This window comes from Cyanistes caeruleus, chromosome 1 (assembly GCF_971803275.1).
Source record: "Cyanistes caeruleus chromosome 1, bCyaCae1.hap1.1, whole genome shotgun sequence".
NCBI lineage: Eukaryota > Metazoa > Chordata > Aves > Passeriformes > Paridae > Cyanistes > Cyanistes caeruleus.
The window spans coordinates 127,921,147-127,945,938 of record NC_141701.1 but is presented as its reverse complement, the minus strand read 5'-3'; the positions used below and the strand labels follow the sequence as shown (position 1 = coordinate 127,945,938).

Here is a 24,792-nt window from a genome sequence, read left to right as displayed (position 1 = left end):
TTTTTTTTTTACTTTTTTGGTGGTTGTTTTTTTTGGGGGGGTGGGGGGGGTGGGAGCTGTTAGTTGTTTTCTTTTTTTTTTAGTTATATTTTTTTGTTTGTTCATTGTTTTGGTTTTGTTTCATTTTCTTGGGTTTTTATTTACTGTTGTGAACTTCAAATTCACAGCTAGTTAGAATTTATTTCCATCCTTGATAATGATGACTTTTATTCTGGAAAAAGTATGTCAACATCACATCTGTTCAGGTAAGATGTGGAATGACAAGTAGCCCAAGTACTTGGCTGGGTTTTCCATTTATCCCCACTTCTGTAGAAGAGGAAAAACACTCTGGAAGTACAAACATTACAATCACCTTCATCTCTCTGCTGCTTTTTTAAGGAAATAGTTGAAATAATTTTATGGTGGCCATGCAATAAATTGAACAACACGTTGGAATACTTTCATTACCCATTCATTACCAAGGACAGCAAAGGAAAGGTACTCACCCCTCCAACTTCTCTCAATAAAGCATTAAGAGCAGGAAGGGATGTCACAGCCACCTTTTTCCACAGGTTAGAAGCCCTGAAATAATAAACTAATGCTGTATTTTCACTTCCTCTTAATTCCTCACAAAACATGGACCACAACCTTTTCTGCAATTGTGACTTAAATAAAAAAAATTAATTGGGTTACTTTTTCTTTAAAATATTACAAAAAAAGTAGCAGAACACTCAAAGTGAAACTGGCAGAGTAGAAATGGAGCACATAATTTGAAGATAATGGGAGTGTATTAGACGACTCAGAAAGGGGAGGGGGGTGGTTTGAAAAAAGCAGCTCAGGTCAGTGCAATGTATCTCTGCTCTATCATGTGGTATCATTACCATTCTAGAAAAGATTCATTCAAAAGAGTGCAAAACCCTGCCTCAGTGCACCTGATCCATTTAGACTAAGATCAGTTTCACCTGCACTCGAAATACATGGCTGCACATATATACTTGTATATAAACACCTGAAAACTCCCAGAATTCACTTCTTTTGATAACTTTGTATGTAAGTGGTAGTTTATTTTTTCACAGAGCTAGCTTCTCCAAATGTAGAGAAAGTTCCCAAAGACAAACTTAACTCAAAAAATAAAAAACATAATTTCAACCAATTATGTTGAGCTAGTCCAACTGTGGACTAGTGCTGTGTTTTTCTGCTTAACATAAGGCAGTGTTGCTTGTGTTTAATCAAAGCTGAATATCAAATTCAATTCTCCATGTAGGCAAATGAAATCATCATTTGGACTCATTTCTGTAATCCCTATCATGGAGATATAAAAACACAACTTTCAGAATCCAGACTGAACCAACACCTCTTTCTTTTTTACACTGGCAGGGGCTAATTTCACTGTAGTTGTCCAGCAATAAAAAATTTACTTCAGAATTCACATCTTTGTTTCCTACAGCATTTTAATATACCAACCAAAGTGATAAAAGTAAATTTCTGGATCAAAGAAATAACCCTGAACTTTGCACTTTACTTTCCAGCATAGACTTGAGAGCTGTATGTCTTTAACAGCTATTTTGCTTAGATAGATGATATAAAAAAAAAATTTAAAAAATCACTTTCTTGCAAAGCATTAACATACATTTTCCCTCACTTAAATACTTCAATTTCAAATACACCACAAAATGTACTCCCACAACAGTACTGTATTAGTACAAAACTATTTTAGTTCAATTAAAATGTCTAACTATCTACCCTCAAACCTATCTAAACTGTAATTTTCACTTTGAGCACTTCCAACATATTCTCAGTTTTGTTTTCTTTTATCAGCTTCTCAAATCAGGTCCCGAATTCCAAAGTTAGGAAAAAATAGTCATTAACTGCTAGGTAACAGCAGATTTTCCAATTTAGAAAACTAAATTATACACACCACAGAAATATCTGTATTTTGCTATCTGTAATTTCATATTGAGATCTGCAATAACTGAACACTTTTCTCGCTCTAGAACCTGCTGAAGTTTCTCCTTTCTAATCTGCAATTCCAGGCCAGTTTGAAAATGGGATGGGGAAAAATCTTAATAAAAAACAAGCTTAAAGTTATATACTGCTCCTGATATGGTTTAAAATATGTTCTGGTGTGAAAGCTTTTGGTGCCTCCCCAAGTGCTGCCTAGTAATCATGTTGGGCTTTTTTTCCCAACAGGATATACAGATGGCTAATCCTCAGCTTACCAAAGAGTTACTCCGTTAACCAGAGTGACCTCATACAGTTGAAATTGACTCTCAAACTGGCGTGTTCCCACCTTTCCTGCACCTATATTTTTTCTTTTTAAGTAGCCTGAAGTAGCAGCAGAAAGCACAATATTTTAGCCATCTGAGCATGTAGTATTCTTGAACTATCCCACCAATTGGAAGTGCTCTCTGCTACCTCTATCTTTTCAAATTGGAACCATTATAGTCAATTGTGCAAATCTACAGTTGGTCGTCCAACTGTAAAAAGAGGATTTTTAACCCACTGGACTGGAACATCTTCCAAGCAGTTCTTCAGATCTCTGACAAGATACCATACAACACACACATGCCAGTCTGATATTCCCATGTATCTACGTTCAGTTGTTCAGAAAACACTCAAATGTCACTTAAAAAGTTCCAAAAATCAGAGTAGTTCTTTTTGTAATAAAAGCTGATCAATAAAGTAAGTGCAATAAAGGTCCACATATACAAAAAATGGATGCTCGCACAATGTTTTTTCACCTCCAGATAACATACCAACATCTGGAGCCCACCAGTGAGAAGCAAAAGGTTATGATACTTGTTGAACTGCTCTTAAAAAATGCATTGGTTAACTCGGCACACCCTCAGGCATTAAAAAAGACTGTACTGTGACAGCCTGAGTGGAGTGCCAGCATCCTTAGAGGCAGCCACAGCAGTGCGCAGAAGCAGGAGGCTGCAGTCTCCCACCAAAACTGGTCACTTCTGCTCAGATGTGAACCACAACCGTTTTGTGGCTGGAAGAAGCAATAAAGGCTATACAGCCCCTGTTGTACACAGAGGTGAGATGAACACCAGTATTGGTAAACAAATGTCTATCAAATGTTTTAAGTAGACTTTAAAGAAGACAACAAACAGACCCCCCAAAAAGTCTGCAGCAAACCATAAAGTCCAGTACCAGTCCTAAAACATGTTCAGCATGCATTCTTTCAGGAGAGAGACGCTAGATACTGAACATAATTCACCGCCCTAGCCAAACTTTTCAGTTTGGAAGGACAGAGCAGTCTTAGATATTAATTCACATTAATGAAAACATTAACACACAGAATATGCTTATGTCTTCATGATTTTTCCCAGTTAAGAAGATCCATGATAACTTCACAAATCACTTCAACTTCACAAATCTGCTGAAATTGTTGTCTTTTTTACCCTCTTACCTTCCCTCTGCTCAGGTTGCTTGTGCTCTTGTCACTTCTGAAAACTACTAATTCACTTTCTCATGACATATCCATATAGCATCCTGTTCAACTTGGCCCTAATTTTTAACTGAGATACTCATGCACTTCTGTTACCCGTGCTAAATACTGCAAGTACCACAAAAAAAAAGTACCATCACCCTGAGCAAGCCAAGTAAGACTCTGGATTCAAGCTTGTCTGCTTCTTCTGTCTCCGCTGTATGTAAGGGAGAATAACATGAATTTACACACAGAATATTACATAATTTGCTTACTTAAAACATTTTCAGAAATTTTCCAGAATGAAATCCCTTGGAAATATTTCTACTTGAATGTGGCTATCCATAATTTCACTGGCAACAGCCTTACATTTTTTTATTACCTTTCCTGACATCATTAGAAATTAGCAACAAACTGCCAGCGCCCTAAGGCCTCAAGTTTGAAAAATGCTAGGCCCCCTGTGGACATAAAAAATAAATTTACTCCTCTTGCCTTGAGTAATAATAATAGTAATAATAATTAAAAAACCAAAAAAAAACCCAAACAAAAAACCCCAAAAAATCCAAACAAACAACAAAAACAAACAAACAACCCCCCCCCAAAAAAAACCCAGATCACTAAAAAACCCAGATCACTTTCACCAAGGTAAGCAACAAACTATTAACAAAAACTGAGTACCACTTCTATTTCCTCCATACAAGGCAGCCAGAGGATGATGCATGTGACATGCATAGAGAGGCTGTAATGGGGTTTTCTTAGCTTGGAGGTGGGAGAACAAAAGGAGGAGCTCTTTGCTGTCTACAGCTACCCAACAGGTAAAGGGAAGACAGAGATTTCTTGTGGAAGGACAAGAGGCAATGGATGCAAGCTGGAACACTGCCAATCCCAAACAGGCCTCAGGAATTTAGTCTTTCACTGTAATAGTGATCAAACACTGGGAAATACTTGTTCATAGAGGCTGCAGAGTCTCCAGCCTCACAGATTATTTAAAACATTGATATTTCCCCTCGAGCAACTGGTCTTGAAGGTGGCACTGCAAGGGTTTGAACCATTTGGCTGCCACAATTCCTTCCAATCTGAACTGTTTGATGACTCTCTTACCATCCCCAACAAAACAACAGAACAAAACCAACAAAGATCAAACTGAAACACTGAATTTCAGTTCTGGATGATGCATTTTCTATACCAAATGAAACCAAACATGTAATAGGACAAAGCTTCTCCTAATATTTAGAATGACAGATTCATTTTGTAACCAAACAGGCTCCCTTTTACTTAAGATGCTTGCATCCAAGTCTGTCTGGTTACATAACATTTTAGTTAAAAGAAAAAAAAGCCAAAACAAAAAATCTCCAAGTTAACAATACCTAGAAATTAAATCCTCAAAAAATAGTCTGAGAAGATTTCAAAAATTGTTTTAAAGAAAATAAATATACTAGCAAGTCTACTTTACATTCTTTTATAATTAAAACTGCCAATTATTTGTGCAAAATCCAATATTGTAAAAATAACAAAAAACATCAGAGACTAAACAGATTTCATATCTGTAATGTTCCCACTGGATCCATCATATCTAGGCAGTTGTCATTTATAAATCAGCAAATGTTTCACAGTATAGATGAAACTATGATGTGTAAGCTAACACATCGCTAGCTACAACTGGTTTCAAGACAATTTGAACCGCAATGAAAGTATCACTGATAAATACTAAATGCTGCAGGTTATCGAGAGATCAAAGCTTACAGCTACAGCAATTTATTTAGTTAGTTCAGATTTGGATTTACATTGCTTTACATGGTATTCAGTGTACCAGGCTGGGCACCACTAAGCTAGGTGTTTCTCAAGAGATAAAAAGAGCTACAGATTCCATAAGAACCAAGTCATACCATCAACTGCAGTCCAAAACATAAAAAAGTAATCCTCTGTGACAAAAGCAAGAGCTACATTACACAATCAGAAGCTAATTCTTTGGTCATGAAAGCAATCAGGAAACTCCTGTAATAACTTTTTGTGTATTAAAAAAATATCAGAGCATTATTATAGAGGAAAAAAATCTGAAGCTCATCGCAATAGCTGTGGAGCTATTTAAACCTCTCTTAAGAGCTATGTCCTTTTAGAAAGTTTACAAACAACTGTTCAGGCAATTCAAGTATCAGGTATCAGCAAACAGGAGCACATCTTAAGATGTAACCTTAATTAATGTGTTTATCTAAGAAATGTACTGATATAATTAATAACAGAAGCAGAGACCCACAATAGCTGCTGTCTGCATGCCAATGAAGTCTTGTTTAGACACAAAAGCAAAATACAATGCTCGAATCTGCAGCTGCTACACTTAAACAAAAATTTGGGGGTTGGGTTCCCAATCATGTTTTTGCTGGCTTTGGGGGGAGGCTGTTGTTGGGTTTTTTAATTAAAGGACTGACATTTTACTGCATACTCATATTTCTCAAAGCAGCACAACACAGCACCCATTTTGAAACAGCTTCAGATTGAATTAGAGGACCTCTAAAAAAGAAAACAAAACCATAAAACCACACACTATACCACAGTTCCATTTCATTAAAGTACAAGAGCAAGAATTTCTGTTGGGTGGGTAATTCTACTTTAACACAAATCAGAATTAAAATCTTTAAAGCAGGTTCAGTAATGGCTGGCAGCAAAGACTTGGACAACCGCAGCTCTTACTGCACCTTTACTTACTCTCTTAGCAAAATCAACATGGACAACACTTTGCTCTTCATTAGGACTTGTGAGAACTGGTATCAGAAAATCAATGTTCCAGCTCCTGGGTATCACTGCTGTGTTATCCACAACTCAGAACTGTTAGGTACCATCATTTATTTTACCCATCCAAAACTAAAGACGAAGGTTACAATGACTCAGTTTTTAAACACATTTTGCCCAACCATCTCACCTTTTTTTAAATGCCATCTAGTAAAGAATTTCAAAGGGCTCTGCTTCTTTAATGAGGCATTAAAATACAGTCATACGACAAAAAAAGCAACTCTACTAAGTCTCTTAAACCCCTGGACTTACATTATCAGCTTTTATGTGCCTGTCAACACTCAACAGTAAGAAGCAATGGTTTGCTCTTTGCCTCGAATTTAAAAGCCAGCTAAACTTCCTCTCACTTTCCTGCTGAGAGCTTTAACTCCTTACAAACTGTCAAAGCTTTGACACTTCAGCAGAAAGTAAATCTACAACATGATGCAATGGCCAGGTGTAGTCTCAATCAGCCACTAGCCACTAATTTACTAGTGGCCATTTAATTTGCCTCAAAAAGCAATAAACTAGAAATACATCCCACCCCCCACCCCACATCTACCCACACTGCTTGAACATCAGCTCTTTTAAATAGGTAATAGTTCTGTCAAAGAACCAGGTACAGCTAATTTCCAACTTGAAAGAAATAAAACATTTAAAATTGTAGCAGTATCAACATACAGCTAAAATGCAAATCCATTTTCAATCCAGACGCTAAAGTAAGAGTGCAGCATTTTTCAAGAAAAGTAAGTGCAAAGTGTTAAATTTGAACTTCTTTACCCAGAACATTGCTCTGGATATCCACAGCCTGGACCTCACATTCAGTGTAAAAGTTCATTGGCATAAAGCTCATTATTAATTCATTTAACAAAGATGCCAAACCAAGTGCACCTGTGAAAGAGTAAGAGTTGGATGGATTTGCATGGTAGAAAATATGAAATTCACTGCTGGGAACTATTCTGCTTGGTATAAGCTAAAATATTTATATCATTATTTTACTGTACAGAAAAACAATGACTGCACAGATAAGCCATGCTGTTTCTTTATAACAATAAAATGAGATACAGACTTAAAACGAGAGCCATGAGATACTACACCTAACAGCAGTATACTGAAAAATCATCCTTTACCTATTCTTCTGTTCTTTTCATACTGTAATTCCACAGTATACAAAACCCCTGTTTATGTCTCTTAACCTTGATAAGGACTTGATACCACTCTCATTCAAGTGAATGGAAAAAGATCTCATAATGAGCCTCAAAGATGCATGACTGAGGCACTGAGTGACAAAGTTACAGGATAGTATTTTAATAATGTTCTTATGAAAATATTAGGTTTTTTCCATAATAGCAAGAAAATAAAGCTTTTTTTTTTTTTCTCCTCATGATAGAAAATAAGGAACTAGCCTTGTCTAAAGGTCAAGCTTTTCTGCTGAGAATGCACAACACTGAGGCAGCTCTTCCATCCTCCCCAATCGAGGCATTCGCTGGGGTGGCAGCCACAAGGTACTACACAGAAGTTACAAATACATCTTAGGTTTCAAAAGGGGAGATGAAGGAATTAAACAAAAACTACCTGAGCTTCTGCCAATGTTGGCGTGTCTCCTCTTTCAAATACCTTAAATACAGTCTGGCATGGGATTTTCTCTCATCACTAGAAGGACTTCAATGGACTTCAAATGCTAAACAAATCCTGTGACTCACTGTGTCAAACCCCAAGGGAAGCATTTGACAGCAGGAAAAATAGGAACAAGAATGCCAAGAGTTAAAAAGTTAAGTCGGACTGATTCAGCATTCAGATCAAACGAATACAGTTCTTCGTAGATTATTAATGAGTGCTCCAAGCAACCAGGGGCTCTGACGCAGACAAGAAACTGCACATCACAGGCATTCCAGGAACTCTGGTCTGTCTTCACTGAAACAAAACCCTAGTAAAATATGCATTCCCTCCTGTTTTAAAAGCATGGCATCTCTCACTGCTTCTCTGTCCATATACATACACAAAAATGTTAGACACGAAATACTTCCTCCATCGAGGTTATGATCTGCAGAATCTTTTTCTGAAAATCTCTTAGCATCTGTAGGAACTCCTGAAGTATTATACACAAAAAGCACATCTGTCACACCCTCAACACACTACGAAAATAATAAAAAAACCAAAATAGACACAAGAGACAGCAAGTCTTCTCAACAGCCTCAGCTTCTAATACAGGCTGTTTGAGATGGTAGAAGGAAAACAATGATGCTTCAAGCAACGGTTACAGAATCTTTTTAGTTCAAACGGAAAGAGACGGGCTTTTTTTAACTGAGAATTAAGACATGAGCGGGAAATACCAGTAAAAGGCAATGGATGTGTGAACCATTTATTTTGCAAAGACAAAAAGTCAATGTCATCAAATTTTCCATTTACTTAAAACTGCTTAACAACCAAACAATAAAACTTGATATAGGAATAACCATGTCCAAATGTAGCAGATTAGAAACAGCAATTTTATCCAGTGTAGCTACTCAAAAAAATTCCCCATACCTTTTCAAGCGCAATATCAGAAATTAGTCCAAACTGCTAAATTTTGAATCCTTCTTTCAGAGTGAACAACCCTTATCACTAGGCAGGTGGGAGATAGCCCTGCAGATATCAAAAGGTATCTCTAGGATATCTAGAAACAAACAGTCCTCTTAATCAAGTTTTAAACTGGCCTGAGTATCTCAGTATTAAGTGCAAACATCACACTTCCAACGTACAGCTGAATTTTACAGGGGGAAAATGAATTCATTACTGTAAAATCTCACAGAGTACAGTTTTAAGCCTTAAAAGTCAGCCAGCTTGAAATATAGCCAATTTAAACAAAATATAATTCAGGGTAATAATTTGCAATCCAACATTCACGCAGGTCTTCTGGCAACTTCCCTGCAGTTTTACAATCGTTTCCCACAGTCACCTATCACTGCTGGTCTGGACCTGCGCAAGCACGTTGGGGAAGAGAAAAAGAGAAGTGACCAGTCCTCCAAGAAAAACTATGATGACAATGACCTTGGCTTCACACTGCACACAAATAAATAAATTTTAAAAGTGCAGACAAAGATGCTTGGCATTAGTGCAGCTCCACTACCAATCACTGTCTCCTACAGTAACAGAAGGTAAAACAGAGTTTGGCTGCTTTACATTAAGAATGCACATTTAAGAATGTCTTACCAAAAGTAACTTCTCCTTTGCCAGTCTTGTCAAACAGCTGAAAGGCTACTATGAACAACGCGTCTGGAGCACACAGGACTGATTCAAATGCCACAAACTCTTGAAAGGATATCAACCTAAGGGATGAAGAAAAAAAACAATAGCTATGAAACCAACATGCTTGCCGAGAACTGAAATATAATATTGATTATACAAAAGAAACAATACCTTAACCAAAATGTGTTCAAAATGTATTCAGTAGGGATTAAAATTTATCCTAAAATGCCCTATCCCCAATGCTGTCAGGAAGCCTTTATATCACTAAATAGAAATGTCTGTTGAACAAGGCATTATTCCTCTTGGCAAGTCACAACAGAACATAAAATAAGCAAAACACTCAGCATGGCTACTCACCTCAGCTTTAATGTCTAACTGAACTGCCCTCTGGGGGAGCCTACCTCCTTCCACTGGCAAGACAGAGCCAATAAAGACATGAGTAACTTCCCTCAAGACTCAGTACTTAGCACTTTTGGAAAGCAAATCCATTCAAGACCTACATGCTGCCACTCACTTCAGAAGGAACCGATCAGAATGTGTTATCCATTTGCTAGCAACTTATTAGTCATCCATCACAGCCCTCCAGTCCTGCATGTTGAGTCATAAATTTCAATCAGTAGTCTGCATGTTCTTCCTCAGTCCAAGCGCAGTTTATTCAAATTCATCATTACAGTCAGGTTCCCAATGTGCTAGCACAGTAGTAGGGCATAGATAAAAGCAGAGTTGTCCTTACAGAAGTTAATTCATAAGCAGAAATACATAATTAGACAACTTGGCATTGTTTTCAGCAGTAGGTTTGATACAGCAAAGACTTTGAACATTCTAATTTCTCTGCATCACACCCAAGAGTTCAAATGGAGATCAAGCTCCTATTCTTAAAGAGGCAAAGGACAACTGTTCTTCTATTTTGCTGCTTCTTTAATGTTTAGGCTGTAAAATTTAAAATCTTCTTCAAATATGTGCTGGCAGGGCCTGCTAGCAGTCTGGGATAGTTAAGATTGCTGTCTCTCAGGCTGCTTTATGTCAGTGTAGTAGGCACATAGATTTAATGGGCTCATGTGGCAGCTGGGGAACAAGAATTATTTCTGAAAAGCACAAAATTCAGTGTATCCAATGTCAAGAAACACATAAATCCAGGGGATTTTTAATGGAAACTAACTATATCCTTAGGACTTTGATCCGAAGTGACACTGCAGCCAGTTCAATGAAAACTTCTACTCAGTATGCAGTAACAGTGAAGAACCAAGGGTTTGAGTAAGCTGGGGAAGATACTTTTTCCACCAAGTGGCCAAGTGACCTCAAGTTATGATGACCCATGACTACAAAGCAACTTCCAGTCACCTGTTTTATGGGAATTCAGAGACATGCTGAGTTGGAAGGGGCCCATCAAGATCATCGAGTCCAACTCCCAGCCCTGCACAGGACCATCCCCAAGAGTCACACCATGTACCTGAGAGGATTGTCCTTCCTGAACTCAGACAGACTTGGTGCTGTGACCACTTCCCTGGGAAGCCTGTTTTAGTACCCAACCACACTCTGAGTGAAAAACCTTTTCTTAATGTCTAACTCTAAACCTCCCTGAATTCAGCTTCATGCTGTTTGCTTGAATTCTGACACTGGTCATGAGAGTGAAGGGTTTAGCAGAAGAGTTTAGTTCCTCTCATGAGGAAGTTGAAACTACAATGAGGTCTCCCTTCAGTCTCCTCCAGACTGAACAGACCAAGTGACCTCAGCCACTCCTCACACAGTTTACCCTCAAGGCCCTTCACCATCTTTGCTGCCCTCCTTTGGGCACACTCTAACAGTTTAATGTCTTTTTTATATTGTGGCACCCAAAACTGCCCCCAGCACTTGAGGTGAGGCCGTCCCAGTGCAGAGCAGAGTGGGACAGTCCCCTCCTTGCCTGGCTGGTGATGCTGTGCCTGATGCACCCCAGGATATGGGTGGCCCTCCTGGCTGCAAGAGCACTGCTGACTCACATTCAACTTTCTGTCTACCAGGACTCCCAGGTTCCTTTCCACGGTGCTGCTTTCCAGCCTCTCATTTTCCAGTCTGTCTGTCCAGGGTTGCCCCATCCCAGGTGCAGAATCTGGCACTTTCTCTTGTTAAACCTCACACAGCTGGTGATCTCCCTAGCTTATTGAGGTGTCTCTGCACAGCCTCTCTGCCCTTGAAGGTGTCAGCAGTTGGCAAACTTATTTAGTATGCCTATGTGTCCTGCATCAAGGTCACTCACAAAGATGTTGAAGAGCACAAGGCAGAGGATGGAGCCCTGCAGAACCCCCTAGTGACACATTGCCTGTCCAATGTCACCCCATTCACTGTAACCCTTTGTGCCTGACCTGTAAGCCAGTCACTCACCCATCATGAAGCAGGGCTATTCAATTGCGTGCTGGACATTGTGTCCAGAAGGACACTATGAGAGACGGTATCGTAAACTTCGCCCAAGTCCCAAATGATTACAACTACTGGCTTTCCTAGATGAACGCTTGAGGTTTGCTTGCTTCACATCAGCAGCCAAATATACACAAGCTAACAAGCTGACTTCCATGAGGAGCATAAAAACATGACAAAATGAATAAAAGAGGACATTTCTTAAAAAAAAACCATAGCGCAGAGAAGGCCTAAAAGCTGTTCTACACTATCTCACTCAATATACAGGCAATAAATAAAAATAAAAGAAATGTAGAGTATGAAATGGTCTAACAAATAATTAACTCTAGCAGCTTGCCACCATAAATTATAATATAGTGCAAGAAGTAAATAAAAAGAAACCTCCTCAGGTATTCTTAAGATTAAACTCACAATTAATGATGTCAGCAAACATAAGAATGCCTTAAGCTTTACTGGCAAAGGAGTCTGTGCCTTGTTCCATACGCACATGTTAGCACACGAGCAATCCATCAGTCCTTTACACTCCTTGGAAGCTCTTGGTCCTCCCCACTGTTAGACACAGACTACACAGATACTCAGTACTTCAAAGGAAGAAAACTTCCATCCCTTCTAAGCTTTTCAAAAGTAACATTTCTTTCAATTTTAAACCAGTATATCACAACCCACTCAGTTTTGTATTTATGCATAGTTACTGTTACAATGTGACCTACTGGCTATAAAAGACTATTATTATTATTTATTATTATTATTGGCTACAGAACAGTAAACAGATCCAAAGCAATGAATCCTGTCCCAAAGATTATAATACATGCACAGAGAAAATACAAAAAAGACAGCAGGTGACAAGACTCTAGAATAGAATTGTTTGGAATTGTAAATGTAAAATCTCTGCCAACACCATTTTGGTAAAGCCACTTTTTGTGTGAAATAACCTGCACATGTCCTTACCAACAGATCACAATACAGTGATGACAGCACAGCAAAGAAAAACAGCACCTATCCCAGCACCATGTTAAGAACACATTCTATGTTACTAGGCCTGGGTTTGACTAAAACTCCATGTATTAACACATATTTACAAGATTTTATACTAGTAGAAGCATTTTTTTTCAGTACTTGGAAGCAATAACCCCCCTCAATAAGTCACAGGTAAATGCTTAAAATAACCCTATATCCATTTTTTAAAACCATTATTCATAGAACTAGGAAGATTAAAAGTGTACGAATTGTGCGGTTCTAGCCAGACTGTTAAAGAAGAGACATTAATATCTGCTGTGCCAGCTGAATTCAAATTAACCCAATTTTTACATGTTAATTAAACCAGCTATTTTCTTCTTATTGTATTTTTGCTCCCTAAGTAGACTAGCCTGCTAGTGATTCCCAACAGATCTATTCTAACAACGACGTATTCATTTACTTCTATTATGACCATACAATACAGTAACTGAGCAGTAATTTTTCAGTCAATTACACGTGTGATTCTTAATGCTTAAAGAAGCTGAAAAAATGTGTACTACATAGCCATATGCTCACTTCTCTATACTGCACAAGGGTAGTTGCCTGGGTAACACGTTTTCTCTCTGGTTTAGCATCACCCTTTTGGGTTTAGCATAACCCTTCAGTGAATATCATTAGGTGTCATTAAACAGCACATGTTAACATGGACTTTAATATACTACTTAAAGAGTTATTTCATATACCTAAACAAGTAGTCATTTGTTACAAAAGCAGAGAAAAATCCAGTGATTTTAACAGCACAAGGAGAGGAAGCTGAAATGTTTACAAAATTTTATTTTAGTTTTGAAGATATTCCACCCAAATAAGTCAAAATCTTCCTTCACCTTCATATCCTCTTTATCAGTGCCAATACTACACAATTTATTCAATGAAGGCTCAAATCTTGATATTTTAAACGCATCCACATACAAGAGCACCAGTCTAAACAGAACAACTGGGTATGGCACAGCAAAACCATTATTTACTGCTCTCTCCTTTCTTCCATGCCCATGGTATCTGGACACCCCACAGACATGACACATTCCCACCAGAGAAAGTCTGCATGCAACCATGCAAAGAAAAAAAGCTATCACCTGCTGTAATAATACATACAAAGCAATGATGAAGAGTTTTTCTTCAGAAATCAATGCAGATGTTTTTACTGTATCAGCAATTTAAACACGGTAACATAATGGGACACAAATTGAAGCTACATCTATAATTTTTCACTGCAAGCTAGGTAAACTAAGTACAGTGTAAATTGGTGCATTAGAAGATAAATTGATATCCAATAATAATGGAAAATACTGGCATTTCCAAGTGTTGTTTTTGAATACTTTGTCCTTTCTAAAAATAAAGCATATGGCATTTCTCAGTAAGTGTTAGTTACTACAGTCCAAACAGAGATGTGCAGTAAATACTTATTTTGTTAGGCAGATGTTTAAAAGTACAACAAGAATCTGAAAAACGATATTGCAGTAGGCAGAATGGAAAATGCCTGGCCTGTTGCTGATAGGCTTTTGGAAAGCTACTGTATTTTGGAGAAATTTCTGAGCCAGCTGAGGCCAAATGAAGCCTTCTTTTGTTTGGGTTTTTTTTTGTTCAACTTAGACTAGGAGTGAGAAGCTTAAGGCCAGGAACCAGGCTCTTCAATCTGTTTCATGTGAACAACAACCACACAAAATAACACTTATTAAAATCTATGTTATTACCAGTTGACTACTTTGAAAGGTTTGTCTGGCCATCAGCAAGGCAAGTATTCCCTTTTCTTAGAGGAAACCTTAAAAACACGCCTCCATAAGAGAACAGCAGGAAAGCCCACCGTTAAATAAACCTCTGCCCTGGCTTAAAATGGAGGCAAAACTTGCTCCCATGGCAACGGATATTCATTGAACAACAGAGTATGCCTTAAGAGGTCTCGTACCTTTGTCACAAGAACAGTAGCTCATGTAGACCCTCAAATCTTTAATCTCTGGCAATGCAGGAATTGCACTAGACTTACGTAAGATTTTGTCTACAGTAACCACTGTGAGATTGTACGGTTCTTTTCATTTCACACTCAGAACCTCTTCAGCTCTTGGGTAAGAAACCTTTTCCCATCTATATGACCTGCTCATGAGTCAGATGTTCTTGTGCTGTCTGCCTTTCACCTGTGTATTTACCCAGTTAAGTATTTCACACTGATTATACTTGGTACATATACCTAACTTGTCACCAAAATCAGGAAGAAGCATTCTAAAGAGTGCAAGGAACAGCCTTGGTGAAGGCTCAGACCCTTTTAGTGACAAGTGGTCATGCTCACCAGTCGTGAACAACAGCTGCTTCTTCAGACCAAAAGAGGGATCAATGGTTCTGGAAATATCCTAGCAGTATTTTCAGACCTGCACTACTTTAAGTCACTAACACTGCAATAAAATTAACTTGTCATTGCTCTTGCAAGATACCTTCTATTTTACAGTAGAAATAATGCTAAATTACTGAACAGACTCTCATGACCTTAATTAGATGTAAGTCTGTAAACACTGACAAGCCTATTAAAAATGAACACCAACAAAAGCTGGTTTGTGCTTCACTGTAAAACCGTGAACTCTGGACTGCCAAGCTGGCAGTATTCAATAGAAGAAGACCAATAGTCCTGTTGCTGTCTTTAGGAGATTTCATTATAGGAACCAAAAAGCAACTGACGCTTGCCTCAGATGATTACTTTAAACACCAGGAGAACAAGGTACAAATGCTAAGCCACATGGAAAAAAATGCTACAATGCCACGTTAGAGAGGTGGATGCTAATCACTTTCCAAACTTTCTCCATTTTTCACATGTTAGCTAAGCAGGAAGACAGCCTGAATAGCAGAAGAGACTCTCCGAAGACACGTTATGAACTGTCAGTGCACAGTGTGGATTACAGAAACAATCCTTACCCACGGCTGAAAGCAGCAATTAGAAGCCTCAATACTACACCGCAAAATTCTTATAAGATCACGCCAAGTTATGAAATCCCAGCTTGTCAACAAGTTCACATAGGCTACAGTTTTACATTTTGTTCTTCCTGACACCAGCTTCTGTTTGTGAGGGAGATCCAAATCACAAGGTATGGATTATGTTCACAATCTTCTTATTACAAAACAGATTTGAAGCCATGTAATTTGGAAAATGCTGGTTTTTCAGGCATCAAACCAAGGGAAGAAATCTGAGAAATGTTTAACCTCTTCAGTCAAACACTATTTGAACCCACGGCTTTCTTGATGCCATCAGTGTTACCAACAAAAGCTTTTACAGAATTCTTTTACCAGGGCAGCAATCTTCACATTAACTCATTTGCAAAGTTTAAGATGCCCAGCTGCCAAATACATAACACTGGCTGAGCAGAAAAGAAAGCATTGAAAGGACTGCAAAACTTCTCGGTTATGCCTGCGTCTGTTCCCTAGGAAGACTGCATTCTCTAGTCATGCTTTGTTTATCTCACATTTTACTCCCTGCAACCACTGATATGAGTCATGCCTGAAGTTTTCTGGCTTCTAAAAATGCCACAACTACACACTTTAAGTCCATAGCTAATTATTCTCAAGTTTCTCTAAAGATACTTTAAAGGGAGGGTTCAGCAATTCATATGGGTGAAGAGACAGCTTGCCTGGGCAAGTACCAAAAGCAAAAGCCAGGATTTCATTAAAGTAGGGGGAAGGAAGATGGAAGGGAAGCTAATCTTGCCTATTGGCAAAGTCGGCCTTTCAAATGCAAACCATGCGCAACCAACTTCACTGCTGTCTTCCCAAGATTGCAGAGTGGCTCCCTAAATACCTTAGGTGCTCCTCCTCCCTCTTGAGGGAAAAACACAGCAGCAAAAAACCTTTAACAGTGCCATGGCAAAACAAAGCAGGGGCACTTTTTTCTAGGATCTCTTCCTACACCATCTAAACTTAATTTGGATTTCTATTTGAATGTGTTTGGGACAGATACATAAAGTAAACAGAGACAGAAAAACCTCAGGGAAGGAAAGAAAAGCAGGAGTTAGAGAAGCCAGCCAACAAACATGAAAGGTTCCATGAATTAAAAATACATAGTAGACAGAAAATGGTTTGCACCACTAAATGATACTTCAGTTGAAAACGTTTCTACTCTTTTCACTTAAAAGATACTGTATTCCTTTATGGACCTGCAAGGGAAAACAAAACAAAACAGAACAAAACAGAAAACAAAATGAAACAAAAGAAACACCCCCTCCCCTGTTCAAGGATCAGACTGTTTGAAAAAAAGGTTTTGTTTTTTTAAATGAGCAACAGAAAAAGGAAAATAAATAACCCAATCAAATACAAATCCCCCCACCTCCCAAACCAAAACCACAAAAAAAAACACTTACCCATCTTTTGTCTGATCCACCACACCTGCAAGGAGCTGTACAGTGCTTGCATTAGGCAAACCATCTCCAATTATCTTCAGGTACCGTGTGACAAAGTCATCAGGAGACATGAAGAATTCTCCATTCTTCTCCACACTTGCATACTGTTAAATGAATACAGTACTTAGTGCCTCAACACATCCTTCTCCAGGCATTTATTACCACCACCCAAAGTTTCTAATCACAAGCAGGCCTCTTTTACAACAGATGACAACTCTGTTCCAGTGAACCTACAGCCTAAACCCAAACAAGAAAGAGTAAGAGGGGAATAATCAAGCAGCTGAAGGCTTGGCTTCCCAGACAACAAATGGCAGACATATGATTTTTGGATTATCATGTCAACAATTTCTCCATAGTAGCCCAGAAATGCTCCACACCAGATATGTTTTTGAAGTAGAAATAGAAGCACAAGCACATTTGCAAGCATGTATGTCAAACCTTGACAGCTGGGGCACTGCAGCATACCTTATTTATCTGAAATGACTAATTTCTTTAACTATTCTACTTTGGGATGAGAAGGCAGGGTTGGTTACACCCACAAAATGCCAGTGGAGTAAATGCTCCCGCAGGAATATCCACCTGGGGGTGCTGTTCTGAAGAACTCTACTGCACCACCTCCAGCCATGGCTGGTCCTTAAGGAAAGGAGAACTTACAGGTACTACTCCTCCTTGGCTGAAGTGCTGAAAGGAGGCCAAAGAATAGCATTTGCAAAAAAATATAACAGCAAAACACGAACTTTAACAGTTCAGCACACTGCAGAAATAGGAAAAGAGTTCTGACACCTGCCGTACATTATCCCTGCTTTACACACAGTAACTAGCATATTCACAAAACACCTATTGATAGACCCAAGCATATTTGCTCCCAGGGCAAGCCTCCAGTAATGTGCTACAAATAAAAGTAATATTAACATTTTTAAAGATAATATCTAAATAAATAAATAAAATTCCCTCTGTTACCACCCCTACCCTCATTGCTAGGTCATCCCTCAAATTTTAAAGTCCTCATTTCCTGAAGAAGGTCAAATTTGAAATCAACCCTAAAGAATGCATTTTAAGAAAAGAAAAAGGATAAGAACAATCATTAAGAGGAAAAGAAATCCCAGGCAAGACTTGCAGAACCATGTGTTAGCTTTAAGGGAAACAGGTCTATCTTGGGATAACAAATGTGCACTGAGAACAGGAAAGAAACTGTTAATTTCTCTTTTTTTATTTCTTTTAAGGCAAGGTAGGATGATAAACTATCATTGCAGCTCCCCACAGAGCATTATCCACACTAAAGTAATAAATAAATTAGATGCCTATCACTATTTTGTAGTATATTTCAAATACACATTTTCTTTCACATTACTATGGCTCTGCTAAGGGACAAAAACTGCCAGTTTTCATTTCATACTGGTGCCTGCAGCATACCGTTATACCTGCTGTAGGCATATAACTCTCAGAGGGATGCCAAAGTGTTACAGTAAGTAGATTATTTTCTTCTAGTGCTATATAAATACCATTTTCAGGTACAGCAATATCTTCAAGAAACAAGGCTTCAGAGAAGCGAGCCCAAACAAAACATAACTCGCTTTGGCATCTATATATTGGTTAGTGCTAAAGGATTCCTGTTTCAATAGACACTGTAACACATGCTTTCTAGCTGCTACACTGCAAGGAATTTTGAATTGTATACTTTTATAAGAACTAACAGATCAATTGATTTCAATGTAATCATTTGCAGAAAGACAGAATCCCTCAGAATCCCAGCCTCAGAAACTTTTAACACAGCTGCTATTGAGAAACAAATCAAATAAGTCAGACAGCCTATGCTTCTATATTTCTTTTTTTTCATCCAGGCTTACCCCCTGCTAGGTCACTCAATAACAGAAAACAGCACAAGGTTTCAGTGTCCCCCTGTTTCTTGTCATTGTGATTTACTCAAGTGTATTTGAAATCCAATCACGTACTCTATACTACATATATAAAATGACCTTGAAAAATGTCAGCTTGATCACTTTGACTAAAATCTAATCTCTTAGGGGTTATGTTAGAAGACTTTGAAGAAGTACTCTTGGAAATTACCATAACAAAAAGAAAAAAACATCAATTCTATTCATTTTGGAGGAGCAACATTTAAAAATTGATTCTTTACAATTTTATTTCCCCCCACTTTGACAATTATACCCACAGAGAATTTGATATTATACAATAGTACTTAATGGCTTTTTGGTAATTTACATACATTTTAGATAGTCAAGTAATAACAAGTTTAACCCCATTTTAAGTAAGATTTGCAAACATTCTATTGGGGATTTGACATACTAAATATGCTAAAAGTTGACTGCAATCCACTACATTTAAACTGATAGTTTCACATTTATTTCTACACTGTGGGTACCATTCTTACATGGAAATCATATTTTTTAATTCTTAATTGAAGTAGAAAAGAATGGTTGTCAAATTATTTTGTAAGTGAACATTCCACAATCTGCAGAAGCAACTGTATTGGCTTCACCACTTAAAATAATCTGGAGAAGCTTAATTAACACTCTTGCTATCACTCATCTTTAGACCATGAAACAACATAACACATTTATTCATCATTTTTCCTTCTTGGGAGTAAGCAGCAAATGACAATTCTGCATTATACTGAACAAAACATTTAGCTCATATTTCATTACTTCACTGTACTGGGATCCCTTCTTTTTAGTGGAAGGGAAAGAGGAAGAAAAAGACGTCAGAAGTGAAATTTAGTGTGTTCAACTACGATCCATTCAATCTACCAAATCAAAAGGTTGAGGGGCTACAATCTGCAGAAATGCAAGAGAGTACTCACAGGCAGGTAGGAAACAATTTTCACGCTATTCTCAGCAAACCAACTAACCAACCTCTCCACTCTCCAACTGAGGATCACCCCACAGTTCAGAAGGGACCAGGCTTCTCTCTAGTGTATGCATTTCCTTCCTCAATGCTATTATCTTGTCAGTGGTCTACTCCCTGTCTGCCTACTCTGCTGCTGTGCTCCTGCTCTTCAAGTATGTTCCTCTGGAAATCACATAAACCCTTCCTTTGCAAAAGTCTTTTTGCTCTCCTTACAGATACAAGTTCCAGGACTTAAGAAGTTAAATCCTGGCTTTCTCAACTGAAAATCTGATTTCAGAGCTATAAATACTGACAGTATATAATAAAACTATAAATACAGGCAATATACATTGTAACACCTACACATATTGTTAATAATAGCTCACAAGGGACAATGTAAAAAATACCAAGAACTACATGGAGAGTGGGGCATGATGCAGGAGAGCAAAGATGGAAGGAAGAAACTGGAAAGGTATGAGTTCTCTTAGGCCCTTAAATACCTCCATAGAAATAATTCAGATACAACAGCTCTCTAATAGCACTGTGGCATCTGCCTCATTCTTTAGAACCACAACCATTCAATTTTTTTACTTTTTTTTTTTTTTTTTAATACCAGAATATCGAACTTAGCCAAACACTGGACTAATAAACCTTAAGAAGGCTAGAAATAGTTATTTAAGTTTAGGAAATGGGTCAAAGAAATCCAGTTCCACAAAATCACAGAATAGTCTGGGTTGGAAAGGACTTTAAAGATCATCTAGCTCCATCTTCCCTGCCACAGGCATATACATGTTCCATTAGACCAGGTTACTCGAAGCCCCATCCAATCTGGTCTTGAACACTTCCAGGAAAGGAGCAGTCACAACTTCTCTGGGCAAGATATTCTGGGGATTTACCACCCCCACAGTAAGAGTTTCTTCCTTACTTCCTTAACCTGAACCTACTCGCTTTCAGTTTAAAGTCATTTCCCCTTGACCTATCATGTTCTTGTAAAATGTCCCTATACTTGTAAAATGTCCCTGTTGATTACTTGTAGGCTCCATTGAGGTACTGAAAGGCTGCAGTAAGATCTCCCTGGAGCCATCTCTTCTCCAGGCTGAACAATCCCAATTCTCAGTCTGTCCTCAAAGCAAAGGTGCTTCAGCACTCTGATTGTCTTTGTGACCCTCCTCTGGAGGGTCCCATCCCACATCCTTCTTATGCTGGGAGCCCCAGAGCTGGATGCAGCACTCCAAGTAGGGTCTCAGCAAGTACAGAGTAGGGTTGGAGAATCACCTCCCAGTTTTCAGCAAAACACTAAAGCACATTTCTCTCAAGCATATAAACAGGTACATGAGTAATTTCTTTACTTGCATGCTTTCCACAGCAGGCCAACAGAGAAGGAATTTCAGTTAAACAATATATATGGCCAGCACTTCATAAGGTGATTTTCCCAACACTTCTACAAATAACAGAAGCAGAGACAACCCTAGGGAAGGAAAGATGGCAAGGACAGAAGAAGGAAGTTTACCAAATCACCTAACAGTAAGGTGTCTACAGGAATGTTTTACCACATGTAGGAACAATAGTGAAACTCCTACCACATTCTCTGAACAATGTGGGTTTTTTCTAAGATAGCAATACTTCTTCTGAGTCAATACAATAATCACTCAGGAATATATCTGACTTCTTGGTGAGCATTGTTCAATTCTGATAATGGTATTTAAGTCTAACATGGTAATAATACGGTGAATGATTAATGGTTGGAAAAAAACTATCAGGAGTTGTATGCTGCAATAATGGAGCAAAAGATACGAAAAATTTAAGCAGAGAGAGTAAAATATTTACTTTACACATACCTTCAAAAATATTGTTTTCAACTCAGCTGGATCAGCTCTTTTGGTTAGAGCCACCTACAAGTAAATACAATTACATTAATATGCATAACTTACACAAAAGGTATCAAAGCATCATTTAAAAACAACACAAACAACAGAATAAATGATGAAAATAAATGTTCACCTTAGATAAATTAGGTACTGCTTTAGTTAGCCATGCTCATTTTATCCATTTCACACTTACATAAAGTTATTCAACATTTTTGTTTTGCTCTCCTTATGCAACCCCCACAACTCCTAAACAAGCACACATTAACAAGTCATAAAGACATTCAAGAATCAAATCTCTATAGCATACCTCTCTGCTGGGATTCAGCATTATACCATCTTTACCACAGATTTTTACACTTCCAGCACCTTTCACCTAAAGATATTAGAGTACCACATGCAGTCTGTAAGTGATAAATGGCAAGAATTAAATACTCAGACCCATAAACTTGTTCAAGGAAACAGCTCCATGAAAAACTGAATTTCCGTGTTAACTATTTGGTTCACTACTTACACCATTTTAAACTTAGTGCTGATCTCTTTAATGAGATTAATTCAGGAAGGAGAGTATCTAGATTTTTCTGCAGATCTAATTAACAAGTTCAAACTAAAATCTAAGTTACATTTATCACCACAAGCCCAAAGTAATTAGATTTTTTTTCAAAACACTGAATCAAAAAATATTCAACCCACTATAGAGTAAGTCCATCAGTATTATCCTGGTTGACATACCATACAAGCCTTTTGCTGCTTTTGTCAGTGAGTGAATGTGTCCCCTCTGTTTGTGCCTATTATAGTTTCCCTTTCCTTCTTCAGGATACTTTGATCAAATCTTACTTGCTAACATAATAACCCTCATCTGACAACTCAATTCAGAACATCAATCTATTTCAAATTAAAACCAAAATTCTTTGCAAGCAAACCTGGATTTTCAAAAAACTTGTGAAAATATCTCTGTAATGGGGAATAAACTCCTAAAGGACAAGACATACCATCTTATCCTCACTTAAAAATCAAACATCAGAAATGTTATCAATAAAACACTACTTTACTTTCCTAATTCTTTATAGCAATGGTAGACTGTAAAGGCAAATGTGACCCCATGTACATTTCTAGAAGCATACTGGCCTACTGGCAGAAAACAGGAGTCTGTGTAAGTCTGTACGATAGCATTATATCCTCACATATACACATAATGACAAATTTTCAGTAAGTTTGTCCTCAATCTAAATGGGTCATTTAAAAACTAAGAAAGACAACAAAAAACTCCACAAAAACTTGTAAAAAAACCCCAAAACCCAAACCAAAACTCAGAGTATTTTAAGAAAAGTGTATGATTAAGGTTTCTTATAATATTCTAGTAGTTTTTTTAAAAGGGTAAAAAACACACCTATGCTAGGACTCAACTGACAAAGTCCACAGTTGGAGTCCCAATCCTGTGTCTGCACAGAAATCTGTGTGAAGGCAGTTGCAAAAAATCCAAGTGCAGTTGTGAACCTAAGAATACAAGAATGTGTGTTTTCTAAAATGCAAGCTGTTCTAAATATAATCACTGCGAGCAAAGACTTCATTTAACCCTGTTCGTAAAAATCTGATAGTCTAGAACAATTGGGAACTTGGTGGAAAGAAAAATCCCACTATTTCTATGCTGCTTCAATCCAGAACCTTTCCACTATACAGGCAAAGGAAAGACACTTCAAACACCTTTAGCCAGCAAATATAAATCAGCATCATACTTTATCGGCCCTAAAGTTTAAAGTTTGCACTGTCACAGAAAGCTAAGCCTAAAGAAACCAGGGGAGGAAAAAAAGGAAAATATACATTAACCTACACTAATTTTCCTTTAGTTCTACTGATATTAACAATTTTGAGAAACTTGGGAGATGTGCTCAGAAGCCAGCTGCCGTTTTTCAGCCCCTTTTTGACTATGGGGGAATTTGAGTGGGGTTTTTTACTGTCAATTTCTTCAAACCATATAATGAAAGACAAGTTGAAGTTGGTGAAGCCAATGAATGCACAGAAGAATTGCAGACTGGCAGCCCAAGCAGTGGCTGCATACCACAGCTTTTATCCATTTCCCACAGTCTACTTCCACTTTCTTCCATTTCCCAGCAAACAGGAGACAAAAGGCATGGTTAAGACCATGTTATTTGTCTTAATGTTAACTGGTACATCCATGGACATCAATGTCCATTCTCAATGTGTATCTGATGCCAATTAAAGAACAGAGCCTCTATCAAATGAGACCTTCAGGAAGACTGATGCTAATGCAGCCATACCAGTGTTAAAAGAAGTATTTAATCCAGCTTCTCACCCATACCCAGCTATGGGCAAGGCTGAAATTGCTTATGCAGAGCCACAAAAACTGATCCTGATGACAGGTGTTACTAGAAGATTCCCACTCTAGAAAAGGTCAAAATATCACTTTCCATACCATTCCATAAATTGTTATGTCAACAGTTGAAGGGCTAAGTAACCTGATGCCAACAAGGACTGCAAGCTGACAGGTAGCATGCTTGATGAAAAGTGACCCACAGATGAAAGCTGCTTCTCCTCTGTCAGCTCAGGTCATATTTACTGACTCTCACATAACTGGGTTCAGGTGATGTGTTTTGTTACTGGAAAGAGTTCTCCATTTTACTTGCATCTTTTCGCCAAAAAGATAAAACCAGCTATGAGCTGGCAAGCCTAACACCTCTCTAGTGGCATGAGAAGGCATTTGATAAAGGAGATCTGAGGGAAATAATGTTGTTACTGCTTTACAAAGAAACACTATGTAACAGACACTAACACTAAAAATAAAACAGCAACTTCTATCAAGTAAGGCTCAGTAAAAAAAGCCCTCCAACAAACAACATTTATTATTAAAAAAAACATGAGACAACAGAGT

General features: G+C 38.0%; 1 protein-coding gene across 5 annotated transcripts in view; it reads right to left on the bottom strand.

The window, feature by feature from the left end:
* SLC25A13 (solute carrier family 25 member 13) overlaps positions 1 to 24,792 on the bottom strand; it is a 101,745-nt gene that overhangs the window by 56,281 nt on the left and 20,672 nt on the right. For 4 of the 5 annotated variants that reach the window (XM_086856781.1, XM_086856770.1, XM_086856761.1 and 1 more), the window contains 3 exons: positions 21,876 to 21,929; positions 17,152 to 17,294; positions 9,371 to 9,486 (listed from right to left, as the gene is read on the bottom strand). In XM_086856781.1, coding sequence (XP_086712907.1) covers positions 9,371 to 9,486; positions 17,152 to 17,261 — 226 coding nt within the window. In that variant the 5' untranslated portion in view covers positions 17,262 to 17,294; positions 21,876 to 21,929. Of the gene's footprint in view, positions 1 to 9,370; positions 9,487 to 17,151; positions 17,295 to 21,875; positions 21,930 to 23,292; positions 23,400 to 24,792 lie in introns of all 5 variants that reach the window. The other variant, XM_086856791.1, reaches the window with a different exon arrangement.